General features: G+C 20.5%; 6 protein-coding genes across 6 annotated transcripts; all 6 read left to right on the forward strand.

Moving 5' to 3' along the window:
- Positions 1–1,536: 1,536 nt before the first annotated feature.
- PY17X_0117800 (PIR protein) lies at positions 1,537–2,568 on the forward strand (the record flags this gene model as incomplete). Its single annotated transcript, XM_022957892.1, has 3 exons — positions 1,537–1,551; positions 1,672–2,415; positions 2,503–2,568. The coding sequence occupies 3 exons, from the start codon at positions 1,537–1,539 to the stop codon at positions 2,566–2,568; spliced, it is 825 nt and encodes a 274-aa protein (XP_022811304.1).
- Positions 2,569–5,296: 2,728 nt separating this feature from the next.
- On the forward strand, positions 5,297–6,408 carry PY17X_0117900 (uncharacterized protein; the record flags this gene model as incomplete). Its single annotated transcript, XM_721186.3, has 3 exons — positions 5,297–5,311; positions 5,420–6,232; positions 6,322–6,408. The coding sequence occupies 3 exons, from the start codon at positions 5,297–5,299 to the stop codon at positions 6,406–6,408; spliced, it is 915 nt and encodes a 304-aa protein (XP_726279.3).
- Positions 6,409–8,770: 2,362 nt separating this feature from the next.
- Positions 8,771–9,899, forward strand: PY17X_0118001 (uncharacterized protein; the record flags this gene model as incomplete). Its single annotated transcript, XM_724429.1, has 3 exons — positions 8,771–8,785; positions 8,925–9,704; positions 9,792–9,899. The coding sequence occupies 3 exons, from the start codon at positions 8,771–8,773 to the stop codon at positions 9,897–9,899; spliced, it is 903 nt and encodes a 300-aa protein (XP_729522.1).
- Positions 9,900–12,256: 2,357 nt separating this feature from the next.
- On the forward strand, positions 12,257–13,284 carry PY17X_0118101 (PIR protein; the record flags this gene model as incomplete). The annotated part of the gene is made up of 3 exons (XM_034637498.1): positions 12,257–12,271; positions 12,391–13,134; positions 13,219–13,284. The coding sequence occupies 3 exons, from the start codon at positions 12,257–12,259 to the stop codon at positions 13,282–13,284; spliced, it is 825 nt and encodes a 274-aa protein (XP_034493334.1).
- A 2,287-nt stretch (positions 13,285–15,571) lies between these two features.
- On the forward strand, positions 15,572–16,721 carry PY17X_0118201 (PIR protein; the record flags this gene model as incomplete). Its single annotated transcript, XM_022955821.2, has 3 exons — positions 15,572–15,586; positions 15,724–16,566; positions 16,656–16,721. The coding sequence occupies 3 exons, from the start codon at positions 15,572–15,574 to the stop codon at positions 16,719–16,721; spliced, it is 924 nt and encodes a 307-aa protein (XP_022810907.2).
- Positions 16,722–19,094: 2,373 nt separating this feature from the next.
- PY17X_0118301 (PIR protein) lies at positions 19,095–20,260 on the forward strand (the record flags this gene model as incomplete). Its single annotated transcript, XM_034637499.1, has 3 exons — positions 19,095–19,109; positions 19,248–20,105; positions 20,195–20,260. 3 exons carry the CDS (start codon positions 19,095–19,097, stop codon positions 20,258–20,260), a joined length of 939 nt encoding a protein of 312 aa, XP_034493335.1.

Raw genomic sequence — 20,260 nt, forward strand, 5'->3', positions numbered from 1 at the left:
TTTATATTTTGAGGTATACATATATTACATTTAAAATCGTTAAAAGACAAAATATAAGTATATTAATAAAATTTAATGTTATAGTTTGTTCTGATAATTATAAATAATATGAAGGATAAAATAGCGTTATTATTATACGCCTATATATATAATATAGCAAAATACTCTACGAATAACTTATATTAAATATTATTTTATTGTGGAAAATTCATATAATTAAATATTAATTTTATCGAAAAGACACATAACAATACATTATAAAGGTATCAATGCTATATATTTGTTAAAGATCCAATTTGGGATATGTGGTTTAATATTCTAAAAATATGAATCAATGGTGAAATGGTTAAAGACTCAATTCATGTTAAATGTCATTTGGTTATTCCATATTAACGCATATTATATTGTCGCTGTTTTACCATAGAATTAATAAAATATAGAATTTTTAATAAATTATTTGAACGATATACATTAACTATAACAGTAGAATATATAAGATAAAATTATGTATACTATTTAGCGAATATTTATATAAATATATATATTAAAGGCTAATATATCTTATCTCTCTCCTATTAAAGGGTAAAATAATAACCTAATCAAACATAGTTTTCTATTATACTTTAAAATTTACATAATAGTTATTTATATGTTAATATTTAATATCTACTAAGTATGATTTTAAAAACAATCTACATATAAAAACTTATTTAAGCTTATAAATACGGGTTCATTGCTAATTGTCATTTTAAACCTTGGAAATGATGCGTAAAATATATTATAAAATTACACAATAAGGCATACTTACAAATTGAAGTATATGGGAATAAAAATAAAGTTATTTAACGCATTAAAATTATTTTTTAATTTATCTACATTCATTAAAAATAATATAAATTTGTGTGATTTGCATAGAAAATGGAACAATACAACTTTGTAAATATTATAATTTTAGAAAAGACTATATTATATATTATTAGAAACAAGTATATAATATTTAATATATTTTAAAAAAAGACTATATTATATATTATTAGAAACAAGTATATAATATTTAATATATTTAAAAAAAAGACTATTTATATGCTTTAAGGATTGTAATAATAATAACTTTCTTAAATTTATATATTTGTGCATTATTTAAGTTTTATGATGTTTTATCTTCGATATAAAACATATGCATAAGTATATATTTTTTAAATTCATTATAAAAGTATATCCATTTTTATAATAAATCTATACCAGATGTTAATAAGAATAGTATTTTTTGTATAAAATGCATCATATATACATATGGCAAAGTGTGTAAGCAACCCTCTATTTAAGATAGTTTAGCTAAATATCATAAAATAAGTATAATATTTTAGTAATACTAATGTATTATTATTTTATATGAAGTTAAAATTAAGAATAATATGTCCAACGAAAGATAACTGCTATGTAAAGATCTTGAGTAAATATACCATATATTTTATACAATATATATAAATAACATCACCCCGCATAATCTCCAAATTATAACAGAATTTCATTATAATGTCTTATAAAGTGGTATACATCCTTTTTCATATATTATTCGTATTTTACATTCCTATAAATTATATTAATTTTAATTATAGTAACATTTATATCAATACATTTTTTTGTTTAATTCGTAAAATATATTCGTAGTGTGATATAATTAATACGATCGATAAATCTTTTGATGATGATCCGAAAAACTCGAGAACAGATATTTCTGGGGGTTTATTAAATTTTTATTGCCCTGGTGAGAACTGTAATAGTGATGAAGAAAAGATTATCTCTGGTTTTATAATATTACTAAATACGCTTGATAGTGAAAATTTAGAAAGTGATAAAATTGTTGAATACGCTATTTTATGGTTAATTAATAAACTAAATCAAAAAAAAAAAAATGAAACGATCATATTAGAAAATTTTTATACTGATTATATAAAATCAAATAGTTGTTATATTAAGCATATATCTGATAATAATGATAGTAATAATAACAAGGATGATATTATATGTAAAAAAATAAAATCGATGAACATCGATATTAAAGATATATCTAATTTTTATGATGCATTTAAATCATTATTTAACATGTATAGTGAAATTGGTGAAGAAAACAATATTAAATGCAAGACATGTTTAGAAAATGCTGGAGAATTGTTTGAAAAATATGAAAAACTTAAAAATGATTTAGATATTAATAAAGGAAGTTCTTATTATGAACTATTGTCTAGTTTATCAAATGATTATAGAAATTTTGAACAAATGTATAATACTGTTTGGTGTAATCAAATTTCACCATTTGTAGCTTGTCCACAAAGTTCAGTAACAAAAAATACACTAATTACAATTGCAATTATATTTGTTGCAGCATCAATTTTATTAGGAGTTTCTTATAAGGTAAATAATAAGGAATTTAAAAATTATTTTCATTATATATGCAAATTTTAACAAATAAATCGTATACTTCTTAACATTTTATATTAGTATTCGTTATTTGGATTTCGGAAACGATTTCAAAAACAAAAATTAAGAGAAAATCTAAAAAAATAAAAAAGAAACTGATCATTAATATATTATTCGAAGAGTACTGATTATTCCAGGAATAGTAATAATGATTAATATATTTTAATAAACTGTCTATTTCGAAGCAATTTTTGCATAATTTTTATATAGTTTTTATGTTGTGAAACCCATATTCAGGTTAGGGCTAAGTATTATATCTTTATTTAATTTTTTATAATTTGAACACTAATTTAATATATGTACTATCCTGCATTTTTAATATCGAGCTGAAGCCTAAATATGCAACCAAAAAAGGGGTACTGGCATTAATATGAAAAGGGTCACATAACATTTTTTCATAAATTATAATATATATAATAAGTGTTCATATCGATTTTATATGGTTAAAGTAAAATGTCTATATTGTATATATTAATATAGATATCGACTATATAATAATTGTCATTAAATAAGACGTGTTAACCCAGAGTTACATTGAATTATGCATATCATAATATACAATACATTTCTTTATTTGGTGAAATATTTTATTTAGTAAAACTTATTGTTTGTAGCATATTGATTTTAATTAAAATCATGTTATCCAACTGAACTGTAATAATATATATTCATAAAATATAGATGCATGGGATATCGATCGAGATTCGACAATACAACGATGTCTATAAAATATGTTTTATGCATCTAATATTTTTAGTAATACATAAAAGTATACATGTTAATAAAAAATTATATTATAGATATATGTATATTATCCTTTTAACTTTCGATTATATATAATATCATTTTCTTTATATTTATATTAAGGTTTTAAATTCAAATAATAGAGATACTTATATATACATTAATTTATTTACTATAAAGGTATACTATTAGATTAATCAATATCCATTTTTAAACTTTATAGTTTTGAAGTATATATAAATTAGAAATATATTATATTTAAAATAGTTAAAAAATAAAATACAAGTATATTAATAAAATTTAATGTTATATTTTATTATAATTATAAACAATATGATAGATATAATGTCGTTATTGTTATAATATATATATATAATATTGTATCAATGCCCAAACACTAAATACGTTAAATTTGGGAAATATATAAAATTATGTATTAATGCAAAGTATATAAAAAAAGTATGTAATAATTAATTTAATTTGAACTAATAATATTTTTATTAGGTTATTATATACATACAAATTCACAAATATATAACTTGAATATAATGTTTTTACGATATAGTATATTTGTTCTAAAATAGTTTATTTAAAAACTATGAAACGAGGAAATATTATACATTGATTTAAAGTATTTTTATTAAAAGCGTTAATTATTACGTTGTACTATACTGTGATATAGCAGTAACAATAATAATAGTAATAACAATAGATAAAGTATTAAATACGAGCAAATATATTATGTTAATTTGATACATTACATGGGTATAAATTCATTATACATATTCTTAAACATTTGATAATATTATAATATACGTATAAAAGATCATATGAATTATTACAATTTTGACTTAATATTTTTTAATGTGGTAATATTAGAATTAACACTACCAATAAAATTAATATTAATAATTGTATAGTTTTTCATTATAAAATATAAAAGCAAACTATATATTTATAAAAATAATAATTATAAGTTATTTCTAATGAATAATTTTAATATATATACATAATTTAAAGCTTTAATGTCAAAGAAATATAAGACATAATTAGTTATATAGAATAGGTAAATCTTATATGGCTACATAATTGTCTTAAAGAAACATACTTCCCTTATCTCTCCTATCTAAAATGCAAATATACCAACCTAATTACACATATTTTTTTATTATACTTAAAAATTTGCATCAATAGTTATTTATATGTTAATAATTAATATTTACTAAGTATTATTTTAAAAACAATATACATTTAAAGACTTATTTAACCTTATAAATACGGGACCAGTGCTAATTGTCGTTTTAAACCGTGAGAAAGATGTGCAAAATATATTATAAAATTATCTAATAAGGTATATTTTTAAATTTAATTATATAGGAATAAAAATAAAGTTATTGAAAATGTTAAATATAATTGGAATTGATATATATTAAATAAAAATAATATTAGAATTATGTATATGCAATTAAAAAAGGAACAATGCAACTTATTTTATAAATGTTATAATTTTAGAAAAAATATATTATATATTACATATTATAAGAAAAAGTATATACAAATTTAGTATATTTTAGAAAATTATTATTTATATGCTTTTAAGGATTATAGCAATAATATAACTTTTTATTTTTTAGATATATACAATATTTAAGTTTTAGAAGAACAATCATTAAAACATAAAATATAAATATATTTCTTTTCTATGTTTAAACATACATTAAATTATTTATAAAAGTATATATATTTTTATAACAGAGTTATACCAGATGTTAGTAAGAATAGCATTCTTTTTATAAAATGCATCGTATTTATATTTAACTAAAATGTATTAAGCAATCCTCTATTTAAGGTAATTTAAATAATTGTCACAAAAAGAAATAAAACGTTCCTTTAGTAATAATATTATATTATTATTCTATATTAATTTAATTATTGAAAAACATATAATATATTTAACTACAGACAGTTGTTATATATAGGACCAAAGTATTTGCGTCACTTATTGGGGGCATTGTATATAAAGCAGGATTATTTTAATCAATTTACAAATCAAAAATAAAATTCCATTATAATGAATAAAGAAGTGGTATATGCATTTTTGATATTGTATTACATATAAATATCATTAAACTTTATTTTAATCAAAATTTCAATAATATACATTTCTAATATTTGTTTTTAAATGCTTTCTTAGTGTAAAAGTTTTATGAGTGTATGGGAGTTTCTTCCCGATAAATTGACCAGTGATAAAAAGTATCAATTTAAAACAGGAAATTTCTTAGATAGTTATTGTGATGGTAAGGGTTGTGATACTGATCTCGCAAAAATTAATGGTGGATGTTTATATCTTTTTAATAAATTCTTTGGGAGTTCTGAATTGTTTAAGTCTGTTGCAAATAGTAACATCAATATTGTTGATTACATTTTGATATGGTTAAGTTATATGTTAAACCTAAAGGAACAAGTGGGAATCTCCAATTTACAATATTTTTATAATACAACTATAGATAATGATAGGTATAAAAAGACTATAAATGGTGTTACAAAGTATAGCAATTATAAGGATCTTATAGATCAAAAAAAATATTTGATAGATATGGATAAAAAAATTATATCTAATTTTTATGAAGCATTTAAATTATTATGTGAAATGCATGCTGAATTTGATGATAACTCACAATATTGCGCAAAATGTTCGGAAAATGCTAGTAATTTTGTTAATAAATATAAAGAAATGAATGAAAATTCTGATATTACTAGTAATGGTTCCTATAAACAACTTTTGTCTACTTTATCAAAAGATTATGATAATTTTAAGAATAAATATAACAATAGTCAACATTTCAAATCTTCACCTATTCCAACGATAGAAGGAATACAAACTTCTGCACAACAAATTCTACAAATTTCTGGAGATACATCATCAAGTTCGTCGATAGGAAACAGATTATTTACAGTTTTATCGATATTTGGTGTAATAGCATTTCTTTTAGGAATTTCTTACAAGGTAAATAATAAAGAATTTTAAAATTATTTTCATTATAAATATGCAAACATTAACAAAAAAATCATATGTTTTTTAACATTTTATATTAGTATTCGTTATTTGGATTTCGGAAACGATTTAAAAAACAACAAATAAGAGAAAAAATAAAAAATATAAAGAAGAGAATGAACCATTAATATATGATTCGAAGAGTAGTGATTATTTCACGAATAGTAATAATGATTCATATATGTTAACAAACTGTCTATTGGGAAGTAATTTTTATATAGTTTTTATGTTGTGGGGGTTGAAGTTATGTTTGTGGAACCCATATTCGGGTTAGGGCCCAATATTACATCTTTATTTAATTTTTTATAATTTAAACACTAATTTAATATATGTATCATTTCGTATGTTTAATCAGAAGATGAAGTTAAAAAGTCAAAATATGCAACCAAAAGGGGAATAATATAATATGAAAGAGGTCACATACCATATTTCCCATAAAGTATAATATATACAATTGTGTGTTTATACCGATTTAATATGATTAAAATAAAATGTCTATATTGCATATATTAATATAGATATTGATTATATATGAATTTATATTATTGAATATCATAATTGACTATTACATTAAACTTGTTAATCAGGGACTATATTGAATTATGCATATCATAATATGTTTTTTTATTTAGTGAAAATTTTATTTAGCAAAACTTATGATTTGTATCATAGTTATTTAGATTCAAATCATTTTATCCAACTGAACTGTAATAATAGATGTTCATAAAATATCGATCGAGAATCGACAATACAACATTATCTATAAAAGACGTTTTATGCACCTAACATTTTTAATAATCAATAAAAATGTGCATATTAATAAAAAATTAAATTATAGATATATGTAAACTATCCTTTAAAATAACAATTATGTATAGTATCATTTTATCCTAATGTTTTAAATTTAAATAATAGAGATATTAATATATACATTAATTTATTTACTATAAAGGTATACTATTGGATTAATCACTATTAATTTTGAACTTTATAGTTTTGAGGTATAAATAAATTATATTTTAAAATAGTTAAAAAATAAAATATAAGTATATTAATAATTTTTTTTATCATATTTTGTTCTAACAATTATAAATAATATGATAAATAGAATAACGTTAATATTATATACCTATACATATAAACTGGTAAAATATTATTCAATAACTAATATTGAAATATTGTTATATTGTGAAACCTTCATATAATTAAATACTGATATTAATTTTATAGAGAAGGTAAATAATAATACATTATAAGGGTATCAATTTATATATTTTGTTAAATATCCAATTTGAATTTGTAGTTTTATATTATAAAAATATGAATCAATGATAAAAGTGTTAAAGATTCAATTCATGTTAAATATCATTTTATTATTCCATATTAACGCATATTATATTGTTGTTGTTTTACCATAGAATTAATAAAATATTGAATTTTTAATAAATGATTTGAATGATATACATTGATAACTATAACAGTATAATATATAAGATAAAATTAATTATGTAGAATATTTACCGAACATTTATATAAATATATATATTAAAGAGCTAATATATCTTATCTCTCTCCTATTAAAGGGTAAAATAATGACATGATCAAACATAGCTTTATATTATACTTTAAAATTTGCATAATAGTTATTTATGTGTTAATATTTAATATCTACTAAGTATGCTTTTAAAACGATCTACATTCAAATGCTTATTTAAGGTTATAAATACGGGTTCAGTGCTAATTGTCGTTTAAACCGTGGAAATTATGCGTAAAATATATTATAAAATTATCCAATAAGGTATATTGGAATAAAAATAAAGTTATTTAACGCATTAAAATTATTTTTTAATTTATCTACATTCATTAAAAATAATATAAATTTATATAATTTGCATAGAAAATGGAGCATGTAACTAAATTTGAAAATACTATTATTTTAGAAAAGACTATATTATATATTATTAGAAACAAGTATATAAGTATTTAATATATTTTAAAAAATGACTATTTATATACTTTTAAGATTATAGTAATAATATTATATTTTATATTTATAAAGTATTTAAATTTTTGAAGGACATTCATTAAAACATAAGATATAAATATATTTCTTTTCTATGTTCAAACATACTTTAAATTCGTTATAAATGCATATTTATTTTTATAATAAAATTATACCAGATGTTAGTAAGAATACATTTCTTGTATAAAATACATTATATATATATATATTTAATCAAGAATGTATTATACAACCCTCTATTTAAGGTAATTTATCTAAGTATCATAAAAACGAATAAAACGTTTCTTTAGTGATAACATGATTATATTATTATATATTAATTTAATTATTGAAAAACTTATAATATATTTAACTACAGACAGCTGTTATATATAGGGTTAAAGTATTTGCGTCGCATATTTGGTGCATCGTATATAAAATAGCATGATTCTACTCAATTTACAAATCAAAAATAAAATCCCATTATAATGGATGCCGATATAGTATATGCATTTTTTAATAATAATAACAATTTCCTTTACATTTTTTGATATTGACCATATATAAATATCATTAAACTTTATTTTAATAAAATTTTCAATAATACACATTTTTATTAATTGTTTTTAAATGTTTTCTTAGTGTAAAAGGTTCAAGAACGTAAGGGAATGGCTTCCCGACAAATTGGCCAGCAACGGAGAGTATCAAATTAATGATAAACAATATATTAATGAATATTGTACTAGTGGGTGTGATAGTTCTCTCGATCAAATTAGTGCTGGATGTTTATATTTGCTTAATGAATTCTTTAAGGATGATTCGGCGTTTGAGCTTGTTGCAAAAGAAGAGATCTATATTGTTGAATACATTTTGATATGGTTAAGTTATATGTTAAACCTTATCAAAACTCAAGAAAAAGACAATATAGAGCCTTTTTATAATACATACATAAAGGATAGTGGTAAGTATACCAATAATATGAATTATATTGGTCATTATAAAGGTTATAAGGATCTTATAGATGAACATAATTATTTTTTAAGTACGGATATGAGCATTATACCTAAATTATATGATGCATTTAATACATTATGTGACATATATAATGAGCTTGATACAAACAACTTAAATTGCGAGGAATTTTCGGAAAAGGCTAGTCAATTTGTTCAAAAATATGAAGAATTTACCAAAGAACATGACATTGCTGAAGATAAACCCTATTTTCATGTATTGCTTACTTTATTAGAGGGTTATGATAAATTAAAAAAAGAATGTAAAAATTTCCCATCCACTCCAGATATAACAAAAATAATTTCTGGAGATGTTTCTGAAGTTACATCAAGTTCATCGATAGCAAACAAATTAATTCCAATTTTATCGATATTAGTTGCAATAGCAATTTTTTTAGGAATTTCTTATAAGGTAAATAATAAGGAATTAAAAAAAAAATTATTATATATATGTAAACATTGACAAAGAAAACGTATGCTTCTTAATATTTTATATTAGTATTCGTTATTTGGATTTCGGAAACGATTTCAAAAACAAAAATTAAGAGAAAAGCTAAAAAATATAAAGAAGAAAATGAATCGTTCATATATGATTCAAAGAGAGTGACTATTTCAGGAATAGTAATAATGATTTATATATTTTAAGAAACTGTCTATTGGGAAGTAATTTTTGCATAATTTTTATATAGTGTTTATGTTGTGGGGCAGGGGTAAAATTGTGGAACCTATATCCGGGTTAAGGTTAAGTATTATATTGTATTTAATTTTGTATAATTTGAACACTAATTTAATATATGTTTTATTCCGTATGTTTAATAATGAGGTGAAATTCAAAAGCCAAATATGAAACAAAAAAGGGGCACAAGTTAATATTAAAAGGACCATATAACCTTTTTTCATAAGTTATAATATATATAATTGAGCGTTAATATCGATTTAATATGGTTAGGTAAAATATATATTATTCATATATTAATTCATATTATGATATATCATAATTCCTATTATATAAAATTTGTTAATATATGGTTACATAGAATTATGCATAACACAAGATGTTTCTTTATTTGATGAAGCATTTTATTTAGTAAAACTTATAACTTTTATCATATTTATTTTGATTTAAATCATGTTATCCAAATGAACTGTAATAATATAGATTCATAAAATATCGATATATATTCGACAATACAACGTTATCTATAAAATGCATTTTTTGCATCTAACATTTTTAGTAATGCATAAAAAATGTACTATAGATATATTATAATAAATTTATAAATTATAAATATATATAATAATCATTTTTTTCATTTCAATATTTTGCATTTATATTAATGTTCTAATTTATATTGATAGGAATAGTTATATATATATTAATTTAATTATCATAAGGTATAATAATAGATTAATCACCATTAATTTTTAAATTTTATATTTTGAGATATAAATAAATAATATTTTAAAATATTTAAAAAATAAAATATAAGTATATTAATAAAATTTAATGCTATAGTTCTAGTAATTATAAATAATATGATAAATATAATACGTTATTATTATATGCTTATACATATAATTTAATAAAATACTCTATCAATAACTAATATTGAAATATTATTTTATTGTGAAACCTTCATATAACAAACATTAATATTATCGAAAAGACAAATAATAATGCATTATAATGATATCATTTTTATATATTTGTTAAAGATTCAATTTGGGAAATGTGGTTTTATATTATAAAAATTTGGATCCATGGAGAAAATGATAAAGACTCAATTCATGTTAAATGTCATTTTATTATTCCATATTAATTCTTATTATATTGTTAGTTTTTATTGAATAATCATTTTTTAATCTAAAACATTACGTTACCATATAATTAATAAAATATAGAATTTTTAATAAATTATTTGAATGTACATACATTGATAACTATATCAATAAGTATATAAGATAAGAATGAGCAATGCATAGTATTTAGGAAATATTTATCTAAATATATATATTAAAATGGCAAATATATCTTATCTCTCTTCTCTTAAAGAGCAACATAACAACTTAATTACGCACAGCTTTCTATTATACTTTAAAATTTGCATCAATACTTATTTATGTTTTATATAATTAGTATTTACTATGTATTATTTTAAAATCAATCTACATTCAAAGATTTATTTAATCTTATAAATATATTAATAACTATGGGTTCAATGATAATTGTTGTTTTAAATAATGGAAAAGATGGGAAAATATATAATAAAATTACCCAATAGAGAATACTTCTCAATTGGAATATGTAGGAATAAAAATCAAGATATTTAACGCATTAAAATTATTTTTTAATTTATCTATATTAAATAAAAACAATATAAATTTATGTAATTTGCATAGAAAGTGGAACAATACAACTTTGTAAATATTATAATTTTAGAAAAGAGTATATTATATATTATTAGAAACAAGTATATAGTATTTAATATATTTAAAAAATTACTATTTATATACTTTAAGGATTCTAATAATAATAACTTTCTTAATTTTTTATATTTGTGTAGTATTTGAGTTTTATGACGTTGTTTGTGTTCTATATTAAAGAATATGTATATATTTTTTAAATTCATTATAAAAGTATATCCATTTTTATAAGAAAGTTATACCAAATGTTAGTAAGAATAGTATTTTTTGTATAAAATGCATCATATATACATATGGCAAAAGTGTATAAGCAACCTTCTATTTAAGGTAATTTAGCTAAATGTCATAAAATAAGTATAATATGATTTTAGTAATACTAATGTATTATTATTTTATATGAAGTTATAATTAAGAATAATATGTATAACGAAAGATAACTGCTATGTAAAGAGCTTAAGTAAATACAACATATATTTTATACAACATATATAAATAACATCGCCCCACATAATCTCCAAATTATAACAGAATTTCATTATAATGTCTAAGGGATTGGTATATATCATGTTCTTATATTATTCGTATGTTGCATTTCTACAAATTATATTTATTTTAATTTTAGTAACATTTATATTAATACATTTTTTTGTTTAATTCGTAAAATATATTCGTAGTGTGATTTAATTAATACGGTTGATAAATATGTTGTTGATGATCCGAACAACCCGGGAGAATATAATTCTGAGCATCTTTTAAGTATAGCTTTCCCTAAAAAGGATTGTGATAGTGATGACCAAAAACTTACCTCTTCTTTTATAGCATTGCTAACTTTACTTAATGATAATAAGAATGAAAATTTAGAGGGTGATAAACTTGTGGAATATGCTATTTTATGGTTAAGTTATAAACTAAATCAAAAAAAAGAAAATAGAACGATCATATTCAACGAGTTTTATACCAAAGATATAGAAAAAAATAGTTGTTATAATCAGAAAATAACTGATAATAGTGATAATAAGATTAATAAGGATGTTATAAAAAATAAAATAAAATCGATGGATATCGATATTAAAGATATATCTAATTTTTATGATGCATTTAAATCATTATGTAACATGTATAATGAAATTGTTGCAGATGACGACCAATGCAATAAATGTTTAGAAAGTGCTGGAGAATTGTTTGAAAAATATGAAAAACTTAAAAATGATTTAAATATTAATAAAGGAAGTTCTTATTATCAACTATTGTCTAGTTTATCAAATGATTATAAAATTTTTGAAAATAAATATAGTGATAAATGTAATCATGGCTCACCACTTGTAGCTTGTCCACGAAATTCAGTAATAAAAAATACACTAATTACAATTGCAATTATATTTGTTGCAGCATCAATTTTATTGGGAGTTTCTTATAAGGTAAATAATAAGGAAATTAAAAATTATTTTCATTATATATGCAAATTTTAACAAATAAATCGTATACTTAACATTTTATATTAGTATTCGTTATTTGGATTTCGGAAACGAGGTCAAAAACAACATTTAAGAGAAAAGCTAAAAAAATAAAGAAGAAAATGGATCATTAATAAATTATTCCGAGTATGCAAATTGATGTATTTTAAGAAATTGTCTATTGGGGAGTAATTTTTGATCATAGTTTTTATATTGTTTTTAAGTTATAGGGTCAGGGTTATGTTTATGGAACCCATATTCGGGCTAGGGCTAAGTATTATATTGCATTAAATTTTTTATAATTTAAACACTAATTTAATATATGTATCATTTCGTATGTTTAATCATAATATGAAGTTCAAAAGTTCAAATATGCAACCAAAAGGGGAATAATCTAACATGAAATGAATCAATAGCATATTTCCCATAAAGTATAATATATACAATTGTGTGTTTATGCCGATTTAATATGATTAAAATTAAATGTCTATATTGACTATATATGAATTTATATTATGCTTTATCACAATTGCCTATTATATAAGCCTTGATAACCCCAAGTTATATGGAATTATGCATATCATAATATGTTTCTTTATTTGATGAAAAATTGATTTAGCAAAACTTATGATTTGTATCATATTTATTTAGATTCAAATCATTTTATCCAACTGAACTATAATAATATATATTCATAAAATATCGATCGAGAATCAACAATACAACATTATCTATAAAAGGCATTTTATGCATCTAACATTTTTAATAGTCAATAAAAATATGCATATTAATAAAAAAATAAATTATAGATATATGTATAATATCCTTTAAAATAACAATTATGTATAGTATCATTTTATATTAATATTTTAAATTTAAATAATAGGGATACTTATATATACATTAATTTATTTACCATAAAGGTATAATATTATATTAGTCACTTTAATTTTTAATCTTTATAGTTTTTAAGTATAAATATATTACATTTAGAATTGTTAAAAAATAAAATATAAGTATATTAATAATTTTTTATCATATTTTGTTCTAATAATTATAAATAATATTATAGATAGAATAACGTTAATATTATATACCTATACATATAAACTAGTAAAATATTATTCAATAGCTAATATTGAAATATTGTTATATTGTGAAACCTTCATATAATTAAATACTGATATTAATTTTATAGAGAAGGCAAATAATAATACATTATAATGGTATTAATGTTATGTTTTTGTTAAAGGTCCAATTTTGAATATGTGGTTTTATATTCTAAAAAAATAGATAAATAAAAAAACTGTTAAAGACTCAATTATGTTAAATATCATTTTATTATTCCATATTAACGCATATTATATTGTCGTTGTTTTACCATAGAATTCATAAAATATTGAATTTTTAATAAATGATCTGAATGATATACATTGATAACTATAACAGTAGAATATATAAGATAAAATTATGTATAATATTTAGCGAAATATATATATTAAAGAGCTAATATATCTTATCTCTCTCCTATTAAAGTGCAATATAAGAACCTAATTAAATATAGTTTTATATTATACTTTAAAATATCATCAGTAGGTATATATGTTTAATATTTAATAAGCATTATTTTAAAAATAATATGCATTCAAAGACTTATTTAAGCTTATAAGTACGTGTTCAGCGTTAATTGGTGTTTTAAAAAATGGAAAGGATGACAAAATATATTATAAAATTACCCAATAAAGTATATTTCTAAAATGGAATGTGTAAGAATAAAAATAAAGTTATTGAAAATGTTAACTATAATTGGAATGAATATATATTAAATAAAAACAATATAAATATAAGTATATGCAATTTATTTTGAAAATACTATAATTTTAATAAAACATGGTATATAGTAATAGAAACAAGTATATACGTATTTAATATATTTAAAAAAATAACTATTTATATACTTTAAGGATTATAGTAATAATGGGTTTCTTAATTGTTTCGATTTTTGCAGTATATTAAAACAAAAGATATGACGTTGGTTATTTTCCATATTAGAGCATATGTATAAGAAGATATATTATAAACTCATTACTATGTCACTTTAATTTTTATAATAATGTTCATATGAGTGTTATTAAGGATAATAATTTATGTAAAATTGTATCTATACACATATGGTAAAACATGTATTAAACATCCCCAAAACACGATAATTTATCTAAATACCGTAAAGTTATTATATTGTTCCATATTATCTTTAAATTAATATTAAAAATGATAATAAAATGTTTAACCATAGACAATTTTATGCTATGCTCAATTATTTTATCATTTATTAAGCGTAAAAAATATAAAATAATATGATGTTACATAATCTACATATTATAAACAAAATAAAATTACAATGGATTATGACCTGGTATCTGCATTTTTTAATAAAATTTGCTTTTCCTTATATTTTTCGATGTCATATTATCTATAAAATTCATTAAATTTTATTTTATAAGAGTTTCATTGACGTATATTTTTATTATACTTCTTTAAATGTTTTCTTAGTGTAAACCGTTTAGTGAATTAAGAAAGTATTATCCCGATGAATTAGGAACATCTTCAGAACACGATTTTCATCAAAATGGGAATATTAAGGAATACTGCCCTAATGGAGTTACAGGAAATAAATGTGAGACTGAGCCCGATAAAATTAAGGCTGGATGTTTATGGTTGTTTGAGCAATTGTTTGTGGAAAAAAAAAAAAAAAATATCAGTATAGTTGAATACATTATCATATGGTTAAGTTATAAACTAAATCAAAATACATATGACGGAATCAACAGTCTAAATGATTTTTACACTGAATGTATAGAAAATAATATACATTATACTAATTGTAAACAAGGTGGTCAAGATTGTAGTGGTTCATTATTTCATAATACAGGTTATAAAAATTATAAGGAAATCATAAATGGAAGAAAGGGATTGTTGAGTACTAATATTAATAATATGTCTAAAATTTATGATGCATTTAAACCATTATGTAACGTGTATACTGAACTTAAAGCAAACAACACAATATCTGAGGAATCTTTAGAAAATGCTAAAAAATTTGTTGAAAAATATAATGAACTTAATGTTTCTGATATGAATAAAGATGGTCATTATCATCAAGTATTGTCTACATTATTAAATGATTACAATAATTTAAAAGAGTATTGTGATAGTAATAACATTAATTGTAGCAGTATTACATTCCTTACATCGACAGAAACAGAAGAAAGTGGTGTGCAAAGTTCTGAAGAGATTTGTTATGTTACATTATCAAATTTGTCGATAGTAAAAAAATTAATTCTAGCTTTATTAATATTCAGTGCAATATCAATCTTTTTGGGAATTTTTTTTAAGGTAAATAATAAGAAATTTAAAAATTATTTTCAGTAAATATATGCAAACGTTAACAAAAAAATCGTACACTTCTTAACATTTTATATTAGTGTTCGTTATTTGCATTACGGAAAAGAGCTCAAAAACAATATTTAAGAGAAAATGTAAAAAAATAAAGAAAATGGATCATTAATATATTATTCGAAGAGTATTGACTATTTCAGGAATAGTAACAATGATTGATACATTTAAGAAACTGCCTATTTGGAAGTAATTTTTGCATAATTTTTATATAGTTTTTATGTTGTGGGTCAGGGTTATATTAGTGAAACCCATATTCGGGTTAGGGCTAAGTATTATATTGCATTTAATTTTTTATAATTTGAACACTAATTAAAATGTACCATTTCTATATCTTTAATCACAATATGAGGTTCAAAAGTCAAAATATACAACCAAAAGGGGAATAATCTAATATGAAAGGGGCCAATACCATATTTTCCATAAAGTATAATATATACAATATAAATATTGACTATATATGAAGTTGTATTATGGAATATCATAATTGCCTATTATATAAGCCTTGATAACCCATAACTATATTGAATTATGTATATCATAATATGTTTCTTTATTTTATGAAAATTTTATTTAGTAAAACTTATAAGCAGTGTCACTATTATTTTGATTTAAATTATATTACTCCAATTGAACTGTAATAATAGATATTCATAAAATATATATTCATAAATATCGATCGAGAATCGACAACGCAACATTATCTATAAAAGATTGTTGTGCTTCTAACATATTTTGAAATTTTAATTGTAGTTGTTATTCTCTTTTTGCATTTTACATTTGTATTAAAATTAGTAATAATAGAAGTTGCTTTATGCGCTTTAGTTTATTTATCATAGGATATAACAATAAGTTCGTTATACAATAAATTTTTAAATTCATGGTTTTGAAGTATATATAATTTGGAAATATATTATATTTAAAATAGTTAAAAAATTAAATATAGTATATTAATAAAATTGAATGTCATATTTTGTTATAATAATTATAAATAATATGATAGATAAAATGCGTAATTATTATGACTATACATATAATTTAGTAAAATATCAATAATTAATATTGAAATATTATTTTATTGTGAAACCTTCATATAATAAACATTAATATTATTGAAAAGACACATAATACATTATAAAGGTATCAATTTTATATATTTGTTAAAGACCCAAATTGAGCTATGTAGTTTTATATTTTTAAAAACTGGATAATAGAAAAAGGTTTAAAGACTCAATTCATGTTAAATGACATTTTATTACTCCATATTAACGCGTATTATATTATTAGTTTTTATTGAATAATAATTTTTTAATTTAAAACAACATTACGTTATCATAGAATTAATAAAATATAGATTTTTTAATAAATTATTTGAATGTATATACATTAATAATTAAACAAATAAAATATATAAGATAAAAATGAACTATGTAAAGCATTTAACAAATATTTATCTAAATTTATATATTAAAAGAGAAAATATATCTTATCTCTCTCCTCTTAAAGGTCAATATGACAACCTAATTAAACATAGTTTTCTATTATACTTTAAAATTTGCATCAATAGTTATTTATATGTTATATAATTAATATTAAAAGAAAGGCATAGTAAATGTTTAATATTTACTATTTATTATTTTAAAAACAATTTACATTTAAATACTTATATAAGATTTTAAATAGCATAATAAGTATGGGTTCATTGGTAATTGTTATTTTAAAGAATGGAAAGGATGGCAAAATATATCATAAAATTACCCAATAAAGTATATTTATAAAATGAAATATGTAGGAATAAAAATAAAGTTATTTAAAATGTTAAATATTATTCGAATGAATATATATTAAATAAAAACAATACAAATTTATGTATATGCAATTAAAAAAGTGAACAATGCAACTTATTTTGTAAATGTTATAATTTTAGAAAAGTCTGTATTATATGTTATAAGAAACAAGTATATAAAAAATTAATCTATCTTATTAAATAACTATTTATATACTTTTAAGGATTATAGTAATAATGGGTTTCTTAATTGTTTGGATTTTTTCAGTATATTAGTTTTGGGGTACCATTTATTAAAACAAAAGATATGACGTTGTTTATTTCCTATATTAAAGCATATGTATAAGAAGATATATTTTTAATTCGTTACAAAGTTGCTTTAATTTTTATAATAATGTTCATATGAGTGTTATTAAGGACAATAATTTATGTAAAATTGTATTATATATACATATGATAAAAAATGTATTAAACACCCCGCAAAATAAGGCAATTATCTAACTACAATAAATTATATATTGTTCCATATTATCTTTAAATTAATATTAAAAATGATAATAACATGATCAATTACAGATAGTTTTATATTATAGTTCAATTATTTTGTCATTTATTAAGCGTAAAAAATATAAAATAATATGATGTTACATAATCTACATATTATAAACAAAATAAAATTACAATGGATTATACCCTGGTATATAAATTTTTTTAATAAAATTTTCTTTTCCTTATATTTTTCGATATTATATTACTTATAAATTTTATTAAATTTGATTTTATAACAGTTTCACTAACATATATTTTTATTATATTTTTTAAAATGTTTTCTTAGTGTATGAGGTTTAATAACTTGAGAACCTATTTACCCGATGATTTAAGCACAGCTAAAAATAGTGATATTCATAAATTAGGGAATATTAAGAATTATTGCTCTAATGGAAAATCAGATGGAACAGGATGTAAGAATGATCTTGATAAGATAAATGGTGCTTGTCTATGGTTGTTCGATCAATTACTTTTGAAAAATAAATATAATATCAACATGGCTGAATACATTATTATATGGTTAAGCTATATGTTAAACCTAAAAAATGATCAAAAAATCAAGAATTTTAATGACTTTTATACTAATTATATAGAAAATAATACGTATTATACTAATTGTGATAATGCTGGTAAAGATTGTAGTGACTCATTACAAAAAATAACAGGATACACAAATTATAAGGATATCATAGATAAAAAAAAGGAATTGATGAGTATTAATTGGGAGTATAGGTCTAAATTTTATGATGCATTTAAATCATTATGTAACATGTATACTGAACTTCTTGCAGAAAACTCAAAATGTGAGAAATGTTTAGAAAATGCTAATGAATTTGTTAAAACATATGATGAACTTAACAAAAATCCTAATATTAATAAAGATAGTCTCTATTATCAAGTATTGTCTACATTATCAAATGATTATAATAATTTTAAAAATTATTGTAATATGAATGATGTTGATTGTAGCGATATCCCGCCACTTCCAGATATAAAAACAGCACAAAATCCTGTACAAAGTTCTGAACCGAGTCCTGAACTGAGTTCTGAAGTTACATCATCAAGTTCGTCGATAACAAACAAATTAATTCCAGTTTTATCGATAATTGTTGCAATACCAATATTCTTGGGAATTTTTTATAAGGTAAATAATAAGGAATTAAAAAATTATTTTCATTAAATATATGCAAACATTAACAAAAAAACCATATGTTTATCAACCTTTTATATTAGTATTCGTTATTTGGATTTCGGAAACGAACCCAAAAACAACATTTAAGAAAAAAACTAAAAAAATAA

The sequence above is a fragment of the Plasmodium yoelii genome, assembly GCF_900002385.2.
Source record: "Plasmodium yoelii strain 17X genome assembly, chromosome: 1".
NCBI classification, from domain to species: domain Eukaryota; phylum Apicomplexa; class Aconoidasida; order Haemosporida; family Plasmodiidae; genus Plasmodium; species Plasmodium yoelii.